Source organism: Saccopteryx bilineata, chromosome 7 (genome assembly GCF_036850765.1).
Source record: "Saccopteryx bilineata isolate mSacBil1 chromosome 7, mSacBil1_pri_phased_curated, whole genome shotgun sequence".
Taxonomy (NCBI): domain Eukaryota; kingdom Metazoa; phylum Chordata; class Mammalia; order Chiroptera; family Emballonuridae; genus Saccopteryx; species Saccopteryx bilineata.
Window position 1 is genome coordinate 42,051,185 of NC_089496.1, and position 20,975 is coordinate 42,072,159.

General features: G+C 37.4%; 1 protein-coding gene across 1 annotated transcript in view; it reads left to right on the top strand.

Annotated features, from left to right (window-relative positions):
• Window positions 1-20,975, top strand: part of STK31 (serine/threonine kinase 31) — a 99,217-nt gene that overhangs the window by 21,030 nt on the left and 57,212 nt on the right. Inside the window, exons 6-9 of the mRNA XM_066239300.1 lie at window positions 1,240-1,598; window positions 5,790-5,964; window positions 18,109-18,224; window positions 19,652-19,811. Of these exons, the coding sequence (XP_066095397.1) occupies window positions 1,240-1,598; window positions 5,790-5,964; window positions 18,109-18,224; window positions 19,652-19,811 (810 nt within the window). The remainder of the gene's footprint in view (window positions 1-1,239; window positions 1,599-5,789; window positions 5,965-18,108; window positions 18,225-19,651; window positions 19,812-20,975) is intronic.

Consider the following 20,975-nt stretch of genomic DNA (forward strand, 5'->3'; position numbering starts at 1 on the left):
TACCTTTTAATGGTTGAAAGCTCAGTGTTTAGAGGGAGTTGGGTGGTGGGGGGCAAAAGGGGTGTAAATGGGGACATGGGGGTGGGGGGTGAGGGTGTTATATTTAGTGGGACACTTGAATCCATGTGAACACAATAAATTTAAATTAATAATTAAAAAAAGAAAGCTCAGTGTTCTAAACCAATTACCAGATTTATTTGAAAGATAAATTTGATATATTTAAAATACCTAAATATGTTTAAAAATGTATACATACATATGTCAATATATCTTCACACAAGATGTAATGGGAAATATAACACATTTCTCACTATAAAAATCACATATTTGAAATTTTAAAGAATATGCGGGATATATATTATAAAATATATCTAAATACCCATGTATCATCTATTCTGTCATTCTTTTTGTTCTTTAGCACTTAGGAAAACTCAGAATGTATTCCAAGTTTAGTTTTCTGTCTTGCTGGTAAGAGTGTATCAAAGTAATTTTAGGAATTTTAATATTCTTGAGCTATAAGAACGTCGTTATAAAAATTAGATCTTAAGATATATTTCAATTCCAAATATGTTTTAGGTAAATTTGTGCTTATTATACAGGATGGATAATAATTAAGAGTTAGCAAGTACATATTTAATTACTCATACAGCTTTTCATATGTCAGTTGTATAAATGTTAGGCCCTTAAAATTCAATGTAAAGAGGTTTTGAATTTAAGAATATCTATCTTATATTCTGTAATTTCAATTTGTTGATTTTAAAGAGTGTTGATATTTTGTGCTCATTTGTTTTTCGCTTCTGCTCTTGTCTTTAAAGTCAGAGTATAGACCTGATTCTGCCTTTAAAGTATTTTTTAAGTTTTGCTGAGTTTTAGCACATTTTCTAGGTACCAAAAATTATTTTTATGTGTTGTTGCTTCTGAGGACAGTTGGGGCCAAATGGTCAACACAATCTCCTTGGTTTAAAAAAATTATTTGAGGGTATTTAATTGATACACATTTAAAAATATATAAATTTGGTGCTGTTGCAGGTATTAGCTGTACCTCAGCAAGTGTGTAATTGGAATATATTTATATACATATGAACATATATTTGCATAACAAGGTAAGACTACTTCTCTGTAGATATTTGAGAATGAGTAAATAGGATTGTTGGAAAAACTGTGTTTGGAAACAAAATAAGTGAAGAAAAAACGTGGCTGTAGCTGGTTTATGTCTTTTTTTTCTGTTTTTTTTTTTAGGGCAGGACCTTTTTGGGGAGCTTGATTTTTGAAAAGGAAATAAAAATGAGAATTAAAGGAACCTATCAAGATGGAACAGTTATTGCTCAGGCTGAGTATGGCACTGTGGATATAGGGGAAGAGGTGGTTAAAAAAGGATATGCAAAAAAATGCAAACTCACTTCCAGTACTAACACCAGTGATGAAAAGACTTCGGATCCTGGTCAGCTTGTTCTCAGGAACCTCAAAGGCCCTATTCCTTTGTGGGGTCATAGATCAAACCAGTCAACCTTCAGCAGGCCAAAGGGACGATTAAGTGGGAGGCAGACTCTTGACTTGAAGGATGAAAATGATGCAGAAAATCATGTGACATTTCCAAAGTAAGACTGTGGTGGGGTTTTTTAGTCTTACTTAATTTTTAATTCATGGTAGAAATTCTTGTCATAGTAGAAGTCAAGACTTCTGTTCTTAGAGTCTTCAGCTTTGGCAAGATTTTGAGGAATGATACTAATTATTTCTTTTTTCTCAAACATGTATTATTACTATTTTTATTTTAGCAGAGGTGCTTTCATTAAAAGCCATTTTGAAAGAAAAATTATTCCCGAATTGTTTAAAGTTCACATACCAACTCTATGCCAACTCTTTTTTTAAAAATTATTTTTTATTTTTCAATTATAGTTTACATTCAGTATTATTTTTTATTAGTTTCAGGTGTACAGCATGGTGGTTAGAAAATCATATACTTTATAAATTGTTTCCCTGGTATTTCCACCCTGCACCAATAACTGTGTTATTACACTGTTATTGACCATTTTCTATGCTGTACTTCATGTCTCCATGACTATTTTGTAACTACCAGTTTGTGCTTAATTCCTTCCCCTTTTTCACCTATTACTCATCCCTTCTGGCAGTGATCCGTCTGTTCTCTGTGAGTCTCTTTCAGTTTGTTTATTTTGTTCTTTAGATTCCACATATAAGTGAAATCATAGGGTGTTTGTCTTTCTCTGACTTATTTCACTTAACGTAATATCTTTTAGGTCTATCCATGCTGTTGCAAATGGTAAGATTTCATTCTTTTATATGACTGAATAATATACCATTTTATATAAATGCCACAACTTTTTCTGTCTACTCTTCTATTGATGGGCACTTGGGTTGTTTGCATATCTTGGCTATTGTTAATTAATGCTGCAATGAACATAGGGGTGCAGATAGTCTTTTAAATTAGTGGTTTGGGTTTCTTCGGATATTTTCTCAGAAATGGAATTGCTGGGTCATAAACATGCCAACTCTCTTAAGTACATTTATCAAAAATAGAATCTACCCCTAAATCTGAATTATTCAGGGGTAGCTAGAATTTCAGATAAGCTTTGACGTTTTTTCTGTGGCTTTAGGAACATTTTAACAAGTTTCAGAAAATTGCCTTTCTTTTTATCAAAAGAGAGGCTCTTTGTTCTTCCTGTGAAAACTTATTGTGACAGAATTTGATTATTACAAAAGGAGTTCACTTTTTAGATAATTTTGAATCATAAACTTGAAGGGGAAAGCCACATTTGATATTTGTAAGTACCAAATCATTCCTACTTCGGTAACAGGATCCAAGTCACGATGCTATGTGTTAAGTGATACAGCTATTTGTTGGGATTTTATTAGTCCTTTAGGAACTAAACCAGGGGTCGAGAACCTTTTTGGCTGAGAGAGCCATGAATGCCACATATTTTAAAATGTAATTCCATGAGAGCCATACAATATGTTTAACACTAAATACAAGTAAATATGTGCATTTTATGTAAGACCAACACTTTTGAAGTATAATAAGTCTCTGAATTCTTTTTAATAACGTTGTTATGCTGTTGCTAACCAATGATGAATAAAGTACTTTTTACCATTAATGCGACTTCTGGTGCTGCATGGTTTTGCTGATAGCTTTGTAGTCTGGTTGATACATGGTGAGGTTAAGCTTCATGCAGGCGTTGAGACTTCCATCTGTTAAATGTGATCTTAGGTTGGTCTTAACGTTCTTTAGATGTGAGATGTGAGAAAGACTGCTCACATGCATATGTAGAGCCAAACATTGTCAGTACAGCAATACTCACACACTGCAGTGTGTGGTATGTGATGGGAAGCGTGGTCCAAGTTTTGACAATCAGCTGGTCTGCAGGTTGAAGATTTTTCATTTCTCCCCACTTGTGTTTGCTCACCAACTCTGCTTGCTGTCATGCAAGTCTTTCCAAATCTTCATTCAGTGACTTGAACTTATTCACCCACATGTGTGAAGCCTTCAGGTCAGCAGCTTGTAGCTCAAAAATCTCTGACGGAGACACCGGGGATGTAACTCAGGTTGGCGCTGTTCACTGCACACTTGTGTGGATGGGTGATGAACTTAAAAAGACGAGTGTGCTCATGAAATTCTCCAAAGCACGCTTTGAATGACTGCAGGAGATTAGATGTGAAGCCCGCTAGCTACTGGAGATCAAGATGTTGAGCAGGGTCACTTGCTGTGCATGCATCTTTAAACTCTCCCAGTTTTTCAAAGTGTAGTAAACGACCTGTTTCAATGTCGGCGATGAAGAGTTCCAGCTGTTTTCAAATGCAAACACTGCTTGTTGAAGGGATAAGACTGTATTTCCTATGCCTTGCATTTTCACATTGAACTGCTTCAGATGTTCAGTCATGTCCACGAGATAGTAGAACTTCAGGAGCCACTCAGTGTTAGCTAACTCAGGAGGCTTGACGTTTTTCATTTCAAGAAAAGTCCAGAGTTTGCTCAGACAAGCCACGAAACAGCTGAACACCTTCCCTGTTGACAACCAATGCACATTGCTGTGCAGAAGCAGACCAGGATAATTATTCCCAACTTCATCCAGCAGCGTTTTAAACTGGCGATTATTTAAAGCTCGGGTAACAATAAAATTGACCACCCGAATGACCAGCGACATCACCTCCCCAAGCTGCTCGTCACACATCTGAGCAAAAGTGCCTCCTGATGTAGGATGCAGTGAAAACTTAGGATGGGTCTCTTTTCATGTTCACGAAGAAGTGCTACAAATCCTCTGTTTTTCCCCACCATGCATGGAGCACCATCAGTACACAACAAAATAAGTTTATCCATCAGTAGATTTTTTTTCTTTAGCAAACTCAGTGAAAGACTTGAATAAATCCTTCCCTCTTGTTGTCTCTTTCATAGGCAAAACAGCAAGACTTTCCTCACGTAGTGTGTCACTGACAGCATACCTTGCAATCATGCTGACCTGGGATAAATGGCTTACGTCGTTGACTCATCCAAAGCAAGAGAAAAGAATGGTGCTGTATTTATGTCCTTCACTTGTGTTGCTTCAATTTGATTTGCCATCATGATGGTACGATCGTGAACAGTTCTTGCTGACAGAAGCATGTCTTTTATTCATTTATTTTTATCTGAAAAGTCGTCAAAAAGTTCATTGGCCACATCAAGCACGAATGTTTTGGCATACTCCCCATCTGTGAATGGCTTTCCGTTTCTCACAATTGCTGAAGCACCAGCAAAGCTAGCCAAATTCCAGTTGAGTCCAAACACGGAGTTGCTGCTGACTAGCTTGCATTCTGCACAGTAGCTCTTGACATGCTTTCTTCCTGCTGTCCCCTGCTGGATATTTTGATGCAATGTAGTATGGCGTGTGTTGAAGTGCTGCTTTATATTTGACCATTTCATTGATGCAATTTTATCATTGCATATTAGACACACTGCAGAACCTGCTCTTTCCACAAAGGCGAATTCCTCTGTCCATTCCTGCTGAAAAGTACGATACTCCTCTTTTTTCTTTTAGCCATCTTCTTCGTCAAAAGGGTTTCTGCAATTAGCTAGCTGACTACTTGATTAAAAGGAGGGAAGTTTACTTCTTGACCTCACAATGACCCGTGTATGTTATGCATTATCCAATAAAAATTTGGTGTTGTCCCAGAGCACAGCTGTGATTGGCTCCAGCCACTCAAAACCATGAACATGAGTGGTAGGAAATGAATGGATTGTAATACATGAGAATGTTTTATATTTTTAACATCTTTTTAATTAAAGATTTGTCTGTGAGCCAGATGCAGCTATCAAAAGAGCCACATCTGGCTCGCGAGCCATAGGTTCCCGACCCCTGAACTAAACTGTCTAATGTTGGAGGGGTGATAGGGAGGAGGAATTGGAAGAAACAGATACAGAGTGCATTTTACTATATTGTCTGGAGTTGATACTGCTTTGAAGAAGTTGAAATACATATATTTTGAGAGTTGGAAGCATTGTTTCTGAAGAAGGACTCCAGTTATACAATCTAGTTTGTATTAAAATATTTTTTAGTAGGTAAGGTTTTAGGTAAAGGTTTTAGAGTAGTTTCCAAAGTTAACTTTAAGATATATTATGATACTATCTGGGTAAAGGTTTTAGAATAGTTTCCAAAGTTAACTTTAAGATATATTATGATACAAAAAGCCTAAGATAATTTAGTTTAGATTTCCGATCTCTGTCAGCCTTACACAGTTTGGTTTTTATTTTTCTTTCTTTTTTTCAGTTTGGCTTTTAAAACGAGTGAATTTGTTTTTAACAGGGATTGTCTGGCTATCGCTGACTTTAATTTAGGGTCTAATGTCAGCCTGGCAAAAATTAAGCAGGACCAGAAACTGATTGAAGAAAATGAAAAGCTTAAAACAGAGAAGGAGAATCTTCTTGAAAATTACAAGGCATTAGAATCAAAAGTAGAACAGACTACCCAAGAACTGGAGGTATGGTATGTTCGATGGCTTAAGTCAAGTAAAGAATGACCAACTGGGAGATATGTATATTCATGTACTCTTTATTTGTTAAATTTTCTGTCATTTTCCTTTTCTTCCCTTTCTTTCCATCCTCTTTCATTCTCTCCTTACTTTGTTTTTAAATGAATTTTTTTTTCTTATACTTCAAACTAGTCACCTTTGGATTTTTTGGATGTTTAAAAGATGAATAATATGCCCTGGCCGGTTGGCTCAGCGGTAGAGCGTCGGCCTAGCGTGCGGAGGACCCGGGGTCGATTCCCGGCCAGGGCACACAGGAGAAGCGCCCATTTGCTTCTCCACCGCTCCGCCGCGCTTTCCTCTCTGTCTCTCTCTTCCCCTCCCGCAGCCAAGGCTCCATTGGAGCAGAGATGGCCCGGGCGCTGGGCATGGCTCTGTGGCCTCTGCCTCAGGCGCTAGAGTGGCTCTGGTCGCAATATGGCGACGCCCAGGATGGGCAGAGCATCGCCCCCTGGGGGGCAGAGCACCGCCCCTGGTGGGTGTGCCGGGTGGATCCCGGTCGGGCGCATGCGGGAGTCTGTCTGACTGTCTCTCCCTGTTTCCAGCTTCAGAAAAATGAAAAAAAAAAAAAAAAAAAAGAAAAAAAAAAAAGATGAATAATTTCTTATTTACATTTCCTCTTATATTTTAAAAACTATTAACTATGGAATTTTCAAACATTCCAAAAAGATAGAGAACTGAATGATTAATCCTTATGTACCCATCACTCAGGGTTTTTTTTTTGTATTTTTTCTGAAGTTGGAAACGGGGAGGCAGTCAGACAGACTCCCACATGCGCTGACCAGGATCCACCCAACAATGCCCACCAGGGGGCGATGCTCTGCCCATCTGGGGCATTGCTCTGATGCAACCAGAGCCATTCTAGCACCTGAGGCAGAGGCCATAGAGCCATCCTCAGTGCCTGGGCCAACTTTGCTCCAGTGGGGCCTTGGCTGCAGGAGGGGAAGAGAGAGACAAGAGAGGAAGGAGAGGGGGGAGGAGTGGAGAAGCAGATGGGCGCTTCTCCTGTGTGCCCTGGCTGGGTATCGAACCCGGGACCCCTGCACGCCAGGCCGATGCTCTACCACTGAGCCAACCGGCCAGGGCCCCCATCACTCAGTTTTTACAAGTATTAAATATATTGGTAATCTTTTTTTTTCTTTTTTCGATTTTCAGTTGTTTTTTTTTTAAATAAATTTTTATTAATGTTAATGGGATGACATTAATAAATCAGGGTACATATATTCAAAGAAAACATGTCTAGGTTATTTTGTCATTAAATTATGTTGCATACCCCTTGCCCAAAGTCAGATTGTCCTCCGCCACCCTCTATCTAGTTCTCTGTGCCCCTCCCCCTCCCCCTCCCCCTAACTCCCTCCCTCCCTCCCTCCCATGTCCTCCCTCCCTCCACCCCTGGTAACCACCACACTCTTGTCCATGTCTCTTAGTCTCGTTTTTATGTTCCACCAATGTATGGAATCATGTAGTTCTTGTTTTTTTCTGATTTACTTATTTCACTCCGTATAATGTTATCAAGTTCCCACCATTTTGCTGTAAATGATCTGATGTCATCATTTCTTATGGCTGAGTAGTATTCCATAGTGTATATGTGCCACATCTTCTTTATCCAGTCTTCTATTGAAGGGCTTTTTGGTTGTTTCCATGTCTTGGCCACTGTGAACAGTGCTGCAATGAACATGGGGCTACATGTGTCTCCACGTATCAATGTTTCTGAGGTTTTGGGGTATATACCCAGTAGAGGGATTGCTGGGTCATAAGGTAGTTCTATTTGCAGTTTTTTGAGGAACCACCATACTTTCCTCCATAATGGTTGTACTACTTTACAGTCCCACCAACAGTGAATGAGGGTTCCTTTTTCTCCACAGCCTCTCCAACATTTGCTATTACCCGTCTTGTTGATAATAGCTAATCTAACAGGGGTGAGGTGGTATCTCATTGTAGTTTTGATTTGCGTTTCTCTAATAACTAATGAAGCTGAGCATCTTTTCATATATCTGTTGGCCATTTGTATCTCTTCCTGGGAGAAGTGTCTGTTCATGTCCTCTTCCCATTTTTTTATTGGATTGTTTGTTTGTTTGTTGTTGAGTTTTATGAGTTCTTTGTAAATTTTGGATATTAGGCCCTTATCTGAGCTGTTGTTTGAAAATATCATTTCCCATTTAGTTGGATGTTTATTTTGATATCAGTTTCTCTTGCTGAGCAAAAACTTTTTATTCTGATGTAGTCCCATTCATTTATCTTTGCCTTCACTTCTCTTGCCATTGGAGTCAAGTTCATAAAATGTTCTTTAAAACCCAGGTCCATGATTTTAGTACCTATGTCTTCTTCTATGTACTTTATTGTTTCAGGTCTTATATTTAGGTCTTTGATCCATTTTGAATTAATTTTAGTACACGGGGACAGGCTGTAGTTGAGTTTCATTCTTTTGCATGTGGCTTTCCAGTTTTCCCAACACCATTTGTTGAAGAGGCTTTCTTTTCTCCATTATGTGTTGTTGGCCCCTTTATCAAAGATTATTTGACCATATATATGTGGTTTTATTTCTGGGCTTTCTATTCTGTTCCATTGGTCTGAGTGTCTATTTTTTTGCCAATACCATGCTGTTTTGATTATCGTGGCCCTATAATATAGTTTAGAGTCAGGTATTGTAATGCCCACAGCTTCATTCTTTTTCCTTAGGATTGTTTTGGCTATTCGGGGTTTTTTATAGTTCCATATAAATCTGATGATTTTTTGTTCCATTTCTTTAAAAAATCTCATAGGGATTTTGATGGGAATTGCATTAAATTTGTATATTACTTTGGGTAATATGGCCATTTTGATTATATTTATTCTTCCTATCCAAGAACAAGGAATATTTTTCCATGTCATTGTATCTTTTTCGATTTCCCTTAATGCTTTGTAATTTTCATTATAAAGGTCCTTTACATTCTTTGTTATGTTTATTCCTAGGTATTTTATTTTTTTTGTTGTAATCGTGAAGGGGATTATTTTTTTGAGTTCATTTTCTAATATTTTATTGTTGGCATATAGAAAGGCTATGGACTTTTGTATGTTAATATTGTATCCTGCGACCTTACTGTATTGGTTTATTGTTTCTAATAATCTTTTTGTGGAGTCCTTCGGGTTTTCGATGTATAGGATCATATCATCAGGAAAAAGTGATACCTTTACTTCTTCTTTTCCGATATGGATGCCTTTTATTTCTTTGTCTTGTCTGATTGCTCTGGCCAGAACTTCTAGCACCACGTTAAATAAGAGTGGAGAGAGTGGACAACCCTGTCTTGTTCCTGATTTAAGGTAGAAAGTCCTCAGTTTTATGCCGTTTAATAGGATGTTGGCTGATGGTTTATCATATATGGCCTTTATCATGTTGAGATATTTTCCTTCTATACCCATTTTGTTGAGAGTCTTAAACATAAAATTGTGTTGTATTTTATCAAAAGCCTTTTCTGCATCTATTGATAAGATCATGTGGTTTTTGTTCTTTGTTTTGTTGATATGGTGTATTACGTTAACCGTTTTGCGTATGTTGAACCATCCTTGAGATTCTGGGATGAATCCCACTTGATCATGATGTATTATTTTTTAAATATGTTGTTGTATTCGGTTTGCCAGTATTTTGTTTAGTATTTTAGCATCTGTATTCATTAGAGATATTGGTCTGTAGTTTTCTTTCTTTGTGCCATCCTTGCCAGGTTTTGGTATGAGGGTTTTGTTGGCCTCATAAAATGTGTTTGGAAGTATTGCTTCTTCTTCAATTTTTTGGAAGACTTTGAGTAGAATAGGAACCAAGTCTTCTTTGAATGTTTGATAGAATTCACTAGTATAACCATCTGGGCCTGGACTTTTATTTTTGGGGAGGTTTTTAATAGTTTTTTCTATTTCCTCCCTGCTGATTGGTCTGTTTAGGCTTTCTACTTCTTCATGACTCAGTCTAGGAAGGTTGTATTGTTCTAGGAATTTATCCATTTCTTCTAGATTGTTGTATTTGGTGGCATATAATTTTTCATAGTATTCTACAATAATTCTTTGTATATCTGTGATGTCTGTGGTGATCTCTCCTCTTTCATTTTGGATTTTATTTATTTGAGTCCTGTGCCTTTTTTCCTTGGTGAGTCTTGCCAAGGGTTTGTCAATTTTGTTGATCTTTTCAAAGAACCAGCTCCTTGTTTTATTGATTTTTTCTATAGTTTTTCTGTTCTCTATTTCATTTATTTCTGCTCTGATTTTTATTATCTCCTTTCTTCGGCTGGTTTTGGGTTGTCTTTGTTCTTCTTTTTCTAGTTCCTTAAGGTGTGAAGTTAAGTGGTTTACTTCGGCTCTCTCTTGTTTGTTCATATAGGCCTGAAGTGATATGAACTTTCCTCTTATTACTGCTTTTGCTGCATCCCAGAGATTCTGATATGTCGTATTTTCATTTTCATTTGTCTGTATATATCTTTTGATTTCTGCGCTTATTTCTTCTTTGACCCATTCATTTTTTAGAAGTATGTTGTTTAGTTTCCACATTTTTGTGGGTTTTTCCCCCTCTTTTTTGCAGTTGAATTCTAGTTTCAAGGCTTTATGATCAGAAAATATGCTTGGTACAATTTCAGTTTTCTAAATTTGCTGATATTGTCTTTGTGGCCCAACATATGGTCAATTCTTGAGAATGTTCCATGTACACTAGAGAAAAATGTATACTCTGTCGCTTTGGGATGAAGTGTCCTGTAGATGTCTATCATATCCAGGTGTTCTAGTATTTCGTTTAAGGCCACTATATCTTTATTGATTCTCTGTTTGGATGACCGATCTAGAGCCGTCAGCGGTGTATTGAGGTCTCCAAGTATGATTGCATTTTTGTTAGTTTTTGTTTTAAGGTCAATAAGTAGCTGTCTTATATATTTTGGTGCTCCTTGGTTTGGTGCATATATATTAAGGATTGTTATGTCTTCTTGATTCAACTTCCCCTTAATCATTATGAAATGACCATTTTTGTCTCTGAGTACTTTTTCTGTCTTGTAGTCAGCATTATTAGATATGAGTATTGCTACACCTGCTTCTTTTTGGGTGTTGTTTGCTTGGAGTATTGTTTTCCAGCCTTTCACTTTGAATTTGTTTTTATCCTTGTTGCTTAGATGTGTTTCTTGTAGGCAGCGTATAGTTGGATTTTCTTTTTTAATCCATTCTGCTACTCTGTGTCTTTTTATTGGTAAGTTTAATCCATTTACATTTAGTGTAATTATTGACACTTGTGGGTTCCCTGCCATTTTATAAATTGCTTTTCATTAGTTTTGTATCTTGTTTGATTCTTCTCTTTTGTTTTTCTATTATTTGTTTTTGTTTGTTTGTGTTCCATACTTCTTTCCTCTGTTGCTACCTTTTTTAAGTCAAGTGTTTTTGTGGTGGTTTTTTCAAGGGTGGTTACCATTAAGTAATGAAAAGGGTACCTACCATATTCATTGTAGTATCCTATCTTATGAGTATTTCTGCACTTCATCGTCCTTTGCTACTGTTAATCTCCATCCTCTCCCCCCTTTTTTTCCTTTGTTGTCACAGTTTAAGTTTGGTTTTATTGTGTTCTTGGTGGAGCTGTTACTTGTGGTGTTGTTTTCTTTTGTTCTTTGAATCTGGTTGGAAAACCCCTTTAGTATTTCCTGGAGTGGGGGCTTTCTGCTGATAAATTCTCTCATCTTTTCTGTATTTGTGAATGTTTTTATATCTCCTTCATACTTGAAGGATAGCTTTGATGGGTATAGTATTCGTGGCTGAAAGTTCCTCTCTTTCAGGACTTTAAATATTGGGGTCCACTCTCTTCTAGCTTGTAGAGTTTCTGCTGAGAAATCTGATGATAATCTAATAGGCCTTCCTTTATATGTTGTACTCTTCTTTTCCCTGGCTGCCTTGAGAATTTTTTCTTTGTCATTGGTTTGTGTCATCTTTATTATGATGTGCCTTGGAGTGGGTTTGTTGGGGTTAAGAAAACTCGGTGTTCTGTTTGCTTCTTGAATTTGAGGCTTTAGTTCTTTCCACAGGCTTGGGAAGTTCTCGTCTATTATTTGAGTATATTCTCCATTCTGTTTTCTTTCTCTTCTCCCTCTGATATACCTATTATTCTTATGTTATTCTTTCTGATGGAGTCAGACAATTCCTGTAGGGCTTTCTCATTTTTTATTATTTTTGAGTCTCTTTCTTCTTCTCTCTGTTGTGCCTCAAGTTGTTTGTCTTCTATTTCACTAATCCTATCTTCAATCTGGGCTGTTCTGTTAGCTAAGCTTGTTACCTCGTTTTTCAGCTTATGAATTGAGTTTTTCATTTCTGTTTGATTTGTTTTTATAGTTTCAGTTTCCTTGGTAATATATTCTTTGTGTTCATTGAGTTGTTTTCTGATCTCCCTAAGTTGTCTTTCTGTGTTTTCTTGTATATCTCTGAGTATTTTTAAGATTTCTATTTTAAATTCTCTGTCATTTAGCTCCAAGGCTTCCAATATGTTAAATCTTTTCTCCATAGATTTTTCCACATCTATTTGTGTTACCTCTCTTTCTTTTGTATCCATAATATTCAATTTCCTCTTTCTTATTGGCATCAGAGTGTGGTCTTGTTGATAGCACTAATTAGAATTAATAAAGAGTAAAAAGTAAAAAAAAAAAAAAGGTAAAACACCCACACAAAAAAAACAGTAATAATTTATTATTTCCCCCTTTTTTCTTTCTTCTCTTTCCCTCCTTTCCCCTCCTCAGGGAAATATCGTGATGACCTGTGAATTATATTATGCTAAATGGAACAAAAACTGCCTATAATGGAGGGCCTGATTTGGGGTGAAGAGTTCAAGGGGCAAAAAAGGGGAGTAGGGACCTACTAAATGCAAAAAAAAAAAAAAAGGGAAGAAAATCTTAGACAAGCATAAGATGATTTGCTTGTAAGTGATGGTCAACTAAGAGATATAATGAGAGGGATAAGAGGGAACCAGAAAAAAGGAGGAAAAAAAAAGAATAATAAAGAAGAAAAAAAATAAAAATAATAAGTAAAAGTCTGTTGTATTAAGTGGAGCGAAGACTAAATACAATGGAGACCTTGGGTTGGGAGGAATGCTAGTGAGTTAAAAAGCAACGTAAAAAGTACCCAAAATGCCACAAAAATAAACAAACAAGAAAAAAACAAAAACAAAAGCGAAAAAGAAAAATAAAGCCAAAAAAAACCCTTGAGTCCCAAATTAACTAATTTGTTCATGATTGAGGATTAAATGGGAGGAAAGGAAAACGAGAAAAGAAAAAACGAATAGAAAGGCAAAAATAAGAAAAAGAGAAAAACGAAGGAAGAAAAAAGGAAGAGAAAAAAACAAAATAAAGCAAAACAAAAACAAAAGAGGAGAGAGTAAGAGTTAAGTGTTTTGGAGTATAACCTTAAAGGAGGGTGAGGATGAAGAAGAGAAATAAAATGTAACACTCATGGGTAGTGTAGTTCAAGAAAAGGGAAGCATAAGATGGGCAGAGAATAGAAGGACCGAGGTGGAGGAAATAGAAATAATAATAATAAAGGCAATAAGATAGAAGAAACAAACAACAACAGAAAAATATTAGTGGAACAAGTTGTAAAGTCTGTGGATTTTTCTTGATTTTGAGAGGTTAACTTCTTCCTTTTTCTTTTCTCTCCCTCTTCCTGGTCGGTGACTCTGTACCCCAGGCTCTGCCCCTGTGTCACACTTAGGTAGGGATTTGCAGTTGATGGGATTCTATGGCAATGTCATATAATTGGCTTTAGTCTTGCTGGTAGTCAAGGCTTGTTGGCGTTTGCAGGGTCTAACGAGAGAGTTTGCTTTCCTGGAGTCTCTCTCCTAGTCCCCCCTTCCTGAATTAGCAGCCTGGTGATCCAGCTATAAGGCTGCAACTGCTTCTGCCTGGGGAGTAAGAGGCTCAAAGAGCTGGGAAATCCCACTCTATCCCCACTCAGCACAAGGCTTTGGGAAAGGCTCTGGCAGTCAGAGCCTCCAGTGTAATCAGGCGGGGGTGGGAGTCAATTGTTGTCAAGGTGACTGTTTAGCGCCTAGCATTCAGTTGGACCACTCAACCCAGGCTTTCCACACTTTGTAGCCTGTTTTGGCTGGGAAGAAGAGGCACTAGTCTCTGCTTGCGACTAGTGTAGTATAGATCTTATTATCTGCCAAGTCCTTCTTGTTAGCGTTTATCCTTGAATATGGAGGCTCTATCAATCAGAAGTTGCCCCCGCCCCTTTAGCGAGAGGCACTAAAAAATATCACCCCTCTTGTCTTGGATCGCTGAACTGAGAGAGATCTTATCAATTAGAACCCGTGGGTGCGTAGATTTCATGGGTTAAGCTAATTTCAGTGATTGGGTCCACAGCTGTGTTCCTGAAGGTATTTCAGGCTGCCTGAGCGCCCCTCCCCCAACGCTTGATTGTTAGCTTGAATGGCTGGGTAAGGTGCCCCGCCCACGGAGAGAATCTCCCAAGTAGGGAAGACCGCCCTGGCGCCTCTCCCACTCGCCCCGCTGCTGGCGGCTGGGGCGCACTGGGCGCAGGATAATGGGGCACCCTGGGTGTGCGGGCCAGTAGGGCGCTCTGGGCGTGTGGAATGCCCAGGGCACGCGCGCAAATGGGGTGCTCTGGGCACCGGTGGCTGGGGACTCTCACTCGCAGTGCGCGGGCCCCTGGGAACGTTAGTGGTGCTCGCTCTGCAACCAGACCGGGCGTGCGCCGGCGGCTGCTAGCCGCTCCCGAGTGTGAGCTGACTCACCACAGGCGCACTCCCTCCGCAGCTTGGATGAACGTCCCTGCAGTAGCTTCCTCTACACCCTCGTTTCTCAGATTCAAGTGATAACAGTCCTTTCGCTTTCAGTTTGTGTGGAACTCCGGAATGCTCCGAGGATAAATTTTTCTGTTTCTAGTTGATAAATTTGTTGTGATTTTGGGGAGATCTGTCGGACGCGCTGCTCACGGTGCCATTTCTGTGACGTCACTAAGTGCAAACTCCGGTAATCTTTTTTTAAAACCTAAACCTCACCTTATCTGTGGTGGCGCAGTGGATAAAGCGTTGACCTGGAACACTGAGGTTGCCGGTTCAAAACCCTGACTTCCCTGGTCAAGGCACATATAGGAGTTGATATTTCCTGCTCCTCCCTTCTTCTGTCTCTCTCTTTCTCTCTTCTCTGTAAAATGAATAAAATCTTAAAAAAACCCCCACCTAAACCTCTTATTTTAAAACAGACTACATTGTTAGTATGTATTTTACTGTATATGCTTTAGTATGTTTCTCTAATAGAAAAGAGCATAAAAAAGATATAATCATAACATTATTCATACTTAAAATTAATGATTTCTTAATATCATTTAGTATCATCAGTGTTCATATTTCTCATTATTCTGGGAATGTTCTTTAATGGTTGGTTTCTTCTAATCACGATCCCATTTAGGCACATACATTGCTTTTTGGTTGATAAAAGTTGCTTAATTTGCATCCAGTGTTGCTTAACAGGCTTCTTTATCTTCATGCACATGTTTCCTTGTATGATGGTTAGGTCTCCAGGTTTGCTTAGATTCAGGGCACTTTTCTCCCACCCACTATTCAAGAATACTGCTTGGTTTACAAATTTTGTAGTTTTTCTAACACCGAATGCATTTATTCCTACACTAATTCTCCAGTACCAACTGGATGTCCTACAGTTCATTTTTGACACTAAATATCAGGAATTAGCTAAGATGTCACAAGTGAAGGACTCAGTCTCACAAGACTTACCCCACTTCAGACACCAGCGCGAATCAAGTCCCAAGGCTGTGCACTCTTCTGCCTGGCCAACGATGAATTTGAGGATTCTTACGTTCCCTCTGCCTCCCCAAAACCCCCAGTTCAAAAATTTCCTAAAGCAGCTCCTGAAACTCAGGGAAGTGCTATACTTATGATTCTGGTTTTATTATAAAGGATATACCTGAGAAATAGCCAAGTAAAAGAAAGAGACGCTTAGAGGAAGTTGGGGGGTGGGGTGGGGATAGCTATGTTTCTTGATTGCCACTCTTCCGAGCCCATGGATTGTCCACCAGTCTGGAAGGTCCCCAAAACTTCATCATTCTTTTTTTTTTTTTTTAAATCAAGGTTTCATTACATAGATCTGGTTGATTAAATCATTGACCATTAGTGATTAGGCTTGATCTTTAGCCATTAAATCCATATGTAACATATACCTCATAAATCAAGGTTCTATCCACTATAATTCTTTAGCCAAGAACATCTTGCTAAGGGCATTTCAGAGAGACAGTTTCTTCTTAGCAAATTGTTTTCTTTAGAGGTCTAGTGACGAGGTTAGACTAGACACCTGCCTTTATTCTTTTCTCTGGGGTTCTCCTGTGCTCTTGCATTAAGAGAATAGATGGGTTGCAGGTCATCAGCTTTATGGACTGGAGATAAAAACATTTCTTCAACCCAGGTAGTTCCTTGGTGCCTCTTTGCAGCCTGTTCTCTCTTCCACCTAGAGCAACCACTACTTGGATTTGTATCGTCATAGTGTAGTTTTCCTGGTCCGTCCTTTATACAAGTGGAATCTTCTGATACACACTCTGTTGTGTCTGGCTTCCTTCACTTAACATAATGTCTGTGAGATTGATCTTATGCTGTGTATATCAATAGCTTGCTCATTTTTATTGCTGATGAGTATTCCATTGTATCAGTATACCACAGTGTGTTTACCCGTTCTCTTGTTGATGGGCATTTCCGTTGTTTCCAGTGCTTGGCAAGTATAGTGTTTACCAGTGCAGCCATCTTGTTCTTTTTTTTAAAAAACCGTACTCATTATTTATCTGATTTTCAGTTTGTTTGTTTTTCAGAGACAGAGGGATAGATAGGGACAGACAGACAGGAACGGAGAGAGATGAGAAGCATCAATCATCAATTTTTCGTTGCGACACCTTGCTTTCTCATTGATTGCTTTCTCCTATGTGCCTTGACTGTGGGCCTTCAGCAGACTGAGTAACTCCTTGCTCGAGCCAGCGACCTTGGGTCCAAGCTGGTGAGCTTTGCTCAAGCCACATGAGCCTGCGCTCAAGCTGGTGACCTCGGGGTCTCGAACCTGGGTCCTCTGCATCCCAGTTCGATGCTCTATCCACTGTGCCACCACCTGGTTAGGCAGTTTTGTTTTTAACTAGTAGATTAGTAGTTGACATTTGAGAAACAATCTAAGTTCAGAATTCTTTTAGATTTAAATGACTCATTTCATCAATATTTTATAGTTCTTATCTATATGTAATTCATTAGCAATTTGTAAAAAAATTTGCTTTATAGAGTCTCTGGAAGCCATTAAATAGATTTTCAAAGATTAACAACTTTTTATTTTCACCCTTCTATATTGTAGATTTGTATAATTTTTAAAGTAATTATTCTAACAATCACAGTGGATAGAAACAGAGTTAAGAGCAAACATCAGTGATTCTTCATGGTCATCCTGCTAAATAAATGGAAGTAGAAGAGTATGAGGATACTTGAGGGTAGCCTACTATTAATAAATTTCAGTATATGGTGGTTCTTTTTGAGAGAATCTGAGGACTGGTGAGCATGTATAAATATTGAACATAAGTTCTATGTTTATATAATATCTGATTTATAATATTATTGGAATAAAATTACCAAGTCTTTATTCATCTCACAGCTCTATACATTATTTTTTGAATAATCACGGTAGACATACATAGAGATACCGCTCGGGATCAGGGAGAGGAATCTAGCGTGAGTCAAGGAAATGATTTTTTTTTTTTGGTTCTTTTCTAGTGCAGAGTGACATAAGACTTTACTAGAAAACAAAATTTCAATGATAATAATTTGGTTTCTATGAAGATCTTTTTTTTTTTTTAATCTAAGTATTAAGACAAAGTACATGAAATTTTGTTTCTATTTGGCTTCTAATTAAGATGAAATATAAGGGTCTAATCTATGTGAAGACAGGAGATTGGAATAGATTATCTTTTTCAACTAATAGGAAAGTCAATGTTTGTTACCCTGTGGGCTAACATGTTTTTAACCTTTAAAATTTAATTTTAAAAATTATTGAAATAACAGTAGAAGTATATTTCCCTATTTAGGTCTCACTAGGATGTGCTTGTTCTTTGTTGCAGCAAGAGAGAGCCACTACCCTGGATTTGACTAGACACTTAGAAAGCACTCTGAAGACTCATGTCGGCACTCGGATGAAAAATCTGGCAGCTAAGGTTGAAATATTGAAAGAAATTAGGTAGGTAAAAGCATATTTTGAAGAAGGATAATTTAAAATAATTGCTAATTAGTTGGTGCTGTTTAAGTTGTATGCTCACCATTTTTGCTTTGAAATTTAATCTTTATATTTTTATGACTTTAAAGGGAGAAACTAAAAATAGTCCTGAGACAGATTTTGTAGTGTTTTTGTCAGTGGTATGTTGTTACTACAAGGCATTAATATTGTCCTAAAGTCATCTATGAGAGAGAAATGAAAAAATCAGCAGTGGGGAACTACCACGTCCAGTTGTTTTGCTTGATGTTATTTTCAGGCCTGTACTGAAATTAAAGATTTCCGTAATCTAAATTACTTAATTATACTGTGTCTCAAGGACAAAAAAAAGGGATCATCATGAAATCAGAAGAAAAAAAATGGATTAAAAAAAAAAGAAAAAAAATGGATCGGCAAGTCTTGTGCAGAGTTTATTCAGCATTTCTCAGACTCTGTATGTGAACTGTGGAGGCATTTTGTCTTAATAGAGGATTGCTTATTGTCAATTAGGAGGAATAATTTGTTCTACTTTTCTGGAATGTAGATAAAATAGTTCTCAAAACAACCTACTTCTCTTTTCAAACTACACACAGAACTTAAAACCAGTTCATTTTCTGATGGGCTGTGGAACACTAAGAGGTTGCCCTGAATGAGTACTGCTATGGTGGTCTTTTGTCAGTGAAAACTTATATTCTTCAGCATAAATCCATCAATTGGCATTTGGTTCATAAGTGTCTAAATAGTTTGAGTATTTTGATCCCTCTATAGGCCAGTCAGCCTATAATGCACTACCAGAAATTAAGTGGCTGCACTGGCAAAGCTGTGGAACAGACTTTGGACTAAAACAATCCAATATATTTCAGTCCATATTTGAGGGAGTGAGGTGTTACTCAGATGGTGGCAGTCTAGCTGGAAGCGAGAGAAAGAGTATCATAGGCTCTGTTGGTTTTGCTAGATGACCTGCTTCTTTGATTGCTTTTCCCCCCCCTTTAATTTCATTTCTAAACTCTACAGATGCTGTCTGCTTATTAGTGTACAAGGGTTAATTGTATCCTAAGGTGCTTGTATTCTTGGTAAGCAAGGTTAGCTAAGTCTAAAATTTGTGAAAAGATATTTACAAATCTAATAGTAGACAAGAATTGAAGGTCCATTTGATATCTTTTAAGTTCTTCAGACTTTTGATGTCGTTTTATATAAAGGTTTTAAGTACATATTTTTTCTCAATCAAATATATTTAATTAAAAGTTTACTTTATCAGCTATTTATGATTTTATGTACAGTTTTTAGAAGTACTTCTTTATAGCTAGTTTTGTAAATAGTAACTTGAGGCCATTACTATTTAAGTGCAATTTTTTTCTCATAACTTAAAAATTTTTTGTTCTTTTCCTTAAAAAAATTTTTTTTTTTAAAAATAGACGTGTTAACATCGGTGTTCGTTTTGGAAATGACCTTTCAGATGCTATACAAATGTTGGATGAAGAGTGCTTTACTACCCCAGTTTCTTTGAATGAATTAGAGATAATTTGGGCAGAATACAGTCTGACTCAGGAGAAGATTAAAACTTGTCAAAATGTGGTGGGTCAAGAATTTTTCTCTATTATGTTTTTTATCTGTTGAACATGAGATAGCTTTTGAGAAAGCAGGACTACATATACTGTAATGAAACTTTGCATGAAATCTTAATTTTTACAGTACCTTTATAGTCATCATTTGATTCTTTTTATTGCTTGTAAGAAAGGTAGGAAATAGGGTTAACAAAAGTTTTACCATGTTGCATGAAAACTTGACCTTTGGTTAATTCCCTCTGTTCCCTTGGTAATTTGATAAAATGATATTTTAGTCATGTTACTAGGCAACTTTGTGTAAGTAAATAAAAGCCCTGATTGGTAAATTGTATCTGGACTGGGAGGAATTATAAAAAACAAATACTTGGTGGAATTCCTGCTACTAGGCATACTTCTGAGGGACCCTGGAGCTGCACTTGTAAGAGATAGTTATTGAGAGGCACGAGGTTTGTAAACTAGGGAAGCTCCCACACCTGTTAACAAAGGTCTTGTGTTTTATGCTGCAGCTGTGGGCTCTGCCTACTATTAAATGCTATCTAAACCACCCATTGTTGAGAGGTGGTTATTTGTGGGTAGGGTAAAAGGGTAAGAGTATGAAGAAGGGAATATTTCATATCCCAATATTTATTGGGATAAGTGCAAGTATGTTTATTTCCTCTTGAGGTGTTTTTCTTTCTTTTTTCTTTTCTTTTGTTTAGTTTATTATACTGAGCTGAGCAGAACTCCTTGTTTTTTTTTTTTTTTTGTTTTTTTTTTAATAAATTTTTATTAATGGTAATGGGATGACATTAATAAATCAGGGTACATATATTCAAAGAAAACATGTCTAGGTTATTTTGTCATCAAATTATGTTGCAAACCCCTCACCCAAAGTCAGATTGTCCTCCGTCACCCTCTATCTAGTTCTCTGTGCCCCTCCCCCTCCCCCTAACTCTCTCCCTCCCTCCCTCCCATGTCCTCCCTCCCCCCCCCACCCTTGGTAACCACCACACTCTTGTCCATGTCTCTTAGTCTCATTTTTATGTTCCACCAATGTATGGAATCATGTAGTTCTTGTTTTTTTCTGATTTACTTATTTCACTCCTTATAATGTTATCAAGATCCCACCATTTTGCTGTAAATGATCTGATGTCATCATTTCTTATGGCTGAGTAGTATTCCATAGTGTATATGT